This window comes from Myotis daubentonii, chromosome 16 (genome assembly GCF_963259705.1).
Source record: "Myotis daubentonii chromosome 16, mMyoDau2.1, whole genome shotgun sequence".
Lineage (NCBI taxonomy): Eukaryota > Metazoa > Chordata > Mammalia > Chiroptera > Vespertilionidae > Myotis > Myotis daubentonii.
The window spans coordinates 22,935,060-22,941,059 of NC_081855.1; the positions used below are offsets into that span (position 1 = coordinate 22,935,060).

The 6,000-nt window shown below is 35.9% G+C and overlaps 1 protein-coding gene across 2 annotated transcripts in view; it reads left to right on the plus strand.

The window, feature by feature from the left end:
* The window catches only part of YWHAE (tyrosine 3-monooxygenase/tryptophan 5-monooxygenase activation protein epsilon), a 40,739-nt gene extending 36,610 nt beyond the window's left edge, over positions 1-4,129 (plus strand). Inside the window, exons 6-7 of one of the 2 annotated variants that reach the window (XM_059669221.1) lie at positions 1,266-1,310; positions 3,202-4,129. In XM_059669221.1, the coding sequence (XP_059525204.1) occupies positions 1,266-1,273 (8 nt within the window). In that variant the 3' untranslated portion in view covers positions 1,274-1,310; positions 3,202-4,129. The remainder of the gene's footprint in view (positions 1-1,265; positions 1,311-3,201) is intronic. The other variant, XM_059669220.1, reaches the window with a different exon arrangement.
* The last annotated feature ends 1,871 nt before the right edge of the window (positions 4,130-6,000 follow it).

Consider the following 6,000-nt stretch of genomic DNA (forward strand, 5'->3'; position numbering starts at 1 on the left):
AGATTAATCTAATAGGATATTTTCTATAAACTACTTATGTTTTTATAGTTGGGAAGGTTTTTATTAGCATAAGGTTAATTTTTTTAAAAATATATTTTTATTGATTTTAGAGAGGAAGGGAGAGGGAGAGAGAGAAACATTAATGATGAAAGAGAATCATTGATCAGCTGCCCCCTGCACACCCCCTACTGGGGATCGAGCCCACAACCCTGGCATGTGCTCTTGGTTGGAGTCGAACCTGGGACCCTTCAGTCCACGGGCCGATGCTCTATCCACTGAGCAAAACCAGCTAGGGCGGCATAAGATTAATCTTAAAAGTTTTTTTTTTTTTTTTTTAAATCTAGTGGAATCTAGTTGCTTCAAATCCTTTTTACTTTGTAAATTGGCTTGTTAAATTTGTTTGAAACACACCAATTTTCACTTTATTATAAAATAGGAATTATGAAACATGCTAGTTAAAACAATAGAAAATTCAAGTAGTATCTTGACCTTTTATTAAAATTAACAAACTATCTGAATTTATAAATTGTTGTGGGTACTAGGAAATTGCTAGTTTTGCTAAAAGGTATAGCATTACATATGAATTATTTCATTTGTTTTGTGACTTAGAATCAATGCTGAAGATAGGAGAATTGTGGTCATAGAATTGGTAGTTTTCTAGGATGTTACTTGAATTTAGAGTAAGGATTATATAGATGGTTTTCTCCTTTTTACTTTACTAACTAGGAAAAATTGTGCCAAACATTTGAATTGAGGATTTCTAAAGGAAAAATATGTGGTTCACAAGCTTTTATTTTTATACACTTTTATGTTTTATGATTGCAGAATATGTTATGTCTGTCTGATTGTGTTGGGACATAATTCTTTAAAAGGGATCACAACTTTTTCTCATGAGGCCATTTCAGTCCTTTTTTTCTTAATCTGTGATCAGAGAGGACTGTTTCATATGCAAATCCACAGAAAGGAAATGTGTGTTTTCTCTGCCCCCCATTCCTCCTCCAAAACCTATAAACAGTGGGCAAAGAAATACATCCAAGGAAAACTTTTCTTCTGCATACCTTTTAAAAGGATATTATTTCATCCTCTTTAAAGGTAAAAGAAAAGGAACAGTATTTCTTAGAGTGAAGTTAATATAAAGTAAAAAGACCAAAATCTGACTCTCCCTAAAAATCATTGTTTTTCCTTTGTCCTGCTCTCTTGGTTTATTTTTCTTGTAATGTTGCTTTCATGTGATTGTTCTCCCTCCCTTTCTCCTTGCAATATAGATTCCTAAAGGAAAATCCAACTCTTCCTTTCCTAAAAACTACTTTGTAAGTCATTATCATGGCACAGTGAATTCTGCTTTTAAGTTTTGGTTCTTCACTAATCATGCTTGCATATCATCATCCTGTCGCTTACAAAACTGCCTGTTGTACATTCCAGGATGCAAAACATTCTAAGATATTTATTTTCTGCTACTCTCTATCACCTTTGGTTGGGTGTGATTTATGTGACAATATTTTTATGCCAAAGTTACTTGGAACTTTTGGCAAATCTAATGTTTGCTTGAGTGAGTTAGAGTGTGCTCTATTGTTGTATGTTAACCATATTTTGGCGCAGCATATTGCTGTTTAAAATGTGAGTGACTGTTCCTATCATTTCCTAAGTTTGAGTACATTATTGTTCTTGGGGGGAAGAATAGCTGGGTGGTCCATCATTTCTTTCCTCAGTAAATGGATATTTTTGTGTTTTGCATGTCTTTTTCTGTACATAAGTAAAAAATCTTTATGTCCCTCAAGTACTTTTTAGTCACATATCTGTTAAAGATTTTTATCACAAAGGAAAATTGAAATGACAAACTAAACTTTACTTAAACGTTATTGCTCGTTTATCATATCAATGTCTTTAAGACTTTTAAAAAATTCTAAGGGTAAATGCTTTATGTTTGTAGGCTATCAGTGTTAGTGTTATTGTCCATCCTAATTAATTTAACAAGCAGTATGAATGGATGGTCTGAACTGTCATATTATGATTGTTGAATCAATTCATTGATTTTTTTCAATTTTGATTCAAATTAGTAATATGTAAGAATTATAAATGGTTTGTTAACCCCTAGAGTGCCGGGGAGCGCAATCGCGATCCTCCTGTCTTTCGCCAAAAGTGCTGGGAGCGCTATTGCGCTCCTCCTGCAGTGTCACTATTAGATGCAGTTCACTCTTTATTGACAGATGGCACCTAAGTGCAGAAAACAAATGTAGTAAAGGTTTCCTTAAGTTTTTGAATATGTAACTTCATTTACTTGCGATTCATATTTTTTTCCCTAAACTGCTGTAAAATCAGCAAAAATGCCTTGGCAATTTTAGCATAGTTCCTAGGATATTGGTTGGCACTCAAAGGGTTAAAGCACAAAATGTAACTTTTACCTGTTTTATTTTTTAGCTAAAGTGTGCATGCTTCTTTATTATGGCTGACTTGTTTAATGCTTGTTAATAGATGAATAGGCTGGCTTTCTATTGCATGTCCTAGTGCAGTTGAAACTCTTCAGGCTAATTGTCATGTTCAAGGGGAAAAGAAAAATGGCATGAGAGAACTGGTCCAAATGCCCTTCTTTAATAACCTCAGTGGTCTGGTTTGAGTGCTATTTCACTCTGAAGTGGGAAATCTGGTTATGGTTTGGTATATGATTGGCCAAGATACAAAATACAAAATATTTACAAAAGCAGAATCCTCTCTCTAAAACTGTAGAAGGCCTTTGGAACATTTTACTGCTTGGTTTTCTTTATTGAAGCATTTCTGATATGAAGATTGTGGGTAAATTAGATTTTGCAAAAAAATTTGTAAAATATTCCTGATTCTTGATGAAGTGAGGTTATTGAGAAAAGGATATTTTGACACGATATACATGAAAGCTTGAAAATCATTTTAATAATATGGTTACCATGGCTGTCTACAAGAGCTTATTGAGGGTAAAAACATTGATTTTTACTGTGTGTCAGTTATTTTTTTGATTCTAACTATTGGCCATTTAAGATTTTGATCCAGCAGCACCTTTTGGCTTAGGCATCTCAGGTATCAAGGATGGTAGAAGTTCTTTGCTTGTCTGTGTGTTTAATACCAATTGTAGCAAATGTAAAGGGGTCTTTTTGTTTGGAGTGATACCTTTGTTTGTGACCATGACAGCCTAGTCAGTATGAAATAAGTAACTGTTATTCTTCTTTGCAGGTGAAGAGCAGAATAAAGAAGCGCTGCAGGATGTGGAAGATGAAAATCAGTGAGACATAAAAGCCAACAAGAGAAACCATCTCTGACCACCCCCACTCCTTCCCATCCCACTCCCTCTTGGAAATTCCCCCATTGTCACTGAGAACCACCAAATCTGACTTTTACATTTGGTCTCAGAATTTAGGTTCCTGCCCTGTTGGTTTTTTTTAAAAAACAGTTTTCAAAAGTTCTTAAAGGCAAGAGTGAATTTCTGTGGATTTTACTGGTCCCAGCTTTTAGGTTCTTTAAGACACTAACAGGACTGCATAGAGGCTTTTTCAGCATTACTGTATTGTCTCCTGCCAGATGTGGCAAGGTCACCATTAGAAATGGAAATTACATTTGAAAGCCATTAGACTTCTAGGTGAAGCAAGCATCTAAGAGAGAGGTTAATCACACTATAGTGGCATAGGTGGTATCATTTTTCCTTTTTCTAATTGTTTAAATTGAATTTTATACCAATGTTTAAGATTAATTGGGTGTTAGCTTGAGGTGGTTAAAGGTTGTTTGGGGAGTTTGTTGTAATGGTTTTGCTGTAAAAAGTATTCGAACTCTGCTGAAAAGCATGGTGCTGGTAACAGTTCAACAATCCGTGGCTGCTCATTCTTGCCTACTTTTACTCTCCCTCTGAAGCAGGTTAGCGTTGAAGGTGGTATGGAAAAGCCTGCATGCGTGTTCAATTCTTTGTTTCTTCTCCTTCCCTCTCCCTGGCCCCCCCCTCCTTCGCTCGCTCAACCTCTTTTGTTCAGTATGTGTAACTTGAAGCTAATTTGTACTACTGGATATCTGACTGGAGCCACAGATACAGAATCTGTATTGTTCTTACTGAAACACAGCATGGAATTAACATTAAACTTAAATAAAACAAACCTAAATTAAAAATGCCAAATATTATTGCGCCTCCATCTTTTATCTTTTTAAAATAAAATCTCTAGCCTAAACCCAGTGATATTATTTGCCTGAATGTGAAAAGGTCTCTTTTTCTTTCATAAATCACTTGTCTGTTTCTCAAAAATGATGTATATTTTTGGAAAAAAATGACCTGTAACCTGGCTATGAAGAAAATTAAGTAGTCCAAATCAATTCATTACCTATCCTGTCTTTAAGGATGTGGCAATCTTGGTATTGAGAGAAAAACTGCCACCCAAGGAAACGAATGAGGTAGTTAAAAGAGTGATTATTGGTGCAGGTCTTTAGAAAGATCCCTGTCACAGACAGGAAGACTGCAGAAAGGGGACACTGTCCTATAGCTGGTTAGGAAAGGTGCGAGTTTTTCAGCTCTAGGTTTAGTCACCTTTGAGGGTCAATTGATTTCTAGAGAAACTCGAGTTACCATTGTAACTTGAAGGGAGTTAATTTGTGTTTTAAATATTCTTAGTGCTTTGATTTGTAAAAAGTTTTATTTATTGATTTAAAATTTTTTTTTATTGATTTCAGAGTGGAAGGGAGAGAGAGAAACATCAGTGATGAGTCATTGATCGGCTGTCTCCTGCACCCCCTCTAACTGGGGATTGAGCCTGCAACCCGGGTATGTGCCCTTGACCGGAATGAAACCCAGGACCCCTTCAGTCCGCAGGCCGACGCTTTGTCCACTGGGCCAAACCAGCCAGGGGTATTTATTGGCTTCAGAGAGAAACATCAATTGGCTGCTTCCTGCACGTGCCCCAACTGTGGATTGAACCTGTAACCTGGGTATGTGCCTTGACAGGGAATTGAACCCACCACCATTTGTTGTTGTTCTTTTTGGTGTACAGGTGATGTTCCAACCAACAGCCACACCAACCAGGGCTGATTTGAAAAAAGTTTCAGACTCAAATGTTTTCTAAAATGTTAGTGCCAGTAATTGGGTTGATACCTATGCTTGGGTTCTGGGATGGCTGGCCAGAAAAGCAAATCTCCAATGTTATATTTTGCTTTTAGGAAGTTGAGAATGAACTTAGGTCATTCTAAGGGGAAGTTATGGAGTAAAGCATAACTTCTAACTTGGCTCTTGACTCAGACAAGTGCCACGTAATAGTTTATAAATCAGCTGCTATGCTCTTGATCCTAGGACAATAGAGAAGAGAGAACATGCTGAAAAACTGGCATAAAGATCTTTGTTTTGAAGATTGTTACAAGTTATAGTTCACAGGGATTCCTGGTAAAATTCTAAGATGGACGATTAAAGGAATTGTGATTTTTTAGAGGTGGTGATTCTGAATGCAACATGGATGAGCAAACTTCACCCCTATCTTGTTTTATATATCATAGTTACTAGGCTTATAATTGATATTGACAATAATTAGCTAACTGATTATTAACTGGGAACTGTGCTACATTAAGATGTATTTGCAATGTAGCACATAGGTGGTGATAATTAGGTGAGCTGTCACTTGCATTTTGCAAATAGGAAAAAGTTGAACTTGCCCAAAGCCACAAAGCTGATAGTAATCAAGCAGGATTCACAGGTAGGTTCTTATGACTAAAGAGCCCATGCTCTTAATCAGTAAGCCATTCTACCTTTTTGTTCTGTATGAAAACTCAGTGTTTTATTGAAACAATTTTCTCTATCCTAAAGTGATCATTTAAGATATGTATATTTTAACATTTCTGAAGTTAGCATATGTTTTACAATTGAGATGCCTCTTCAAAAGCTATATTCTTTTAATCATAGAATTAAAATAGAATGTAAATAATAAAGAGCTCTGAGGTGGCTACTGTCTGAAAAAGAAGATTCAGGAAGGCTTATTACCTAGATTAATTTTTTGGCAATTTGTTTTT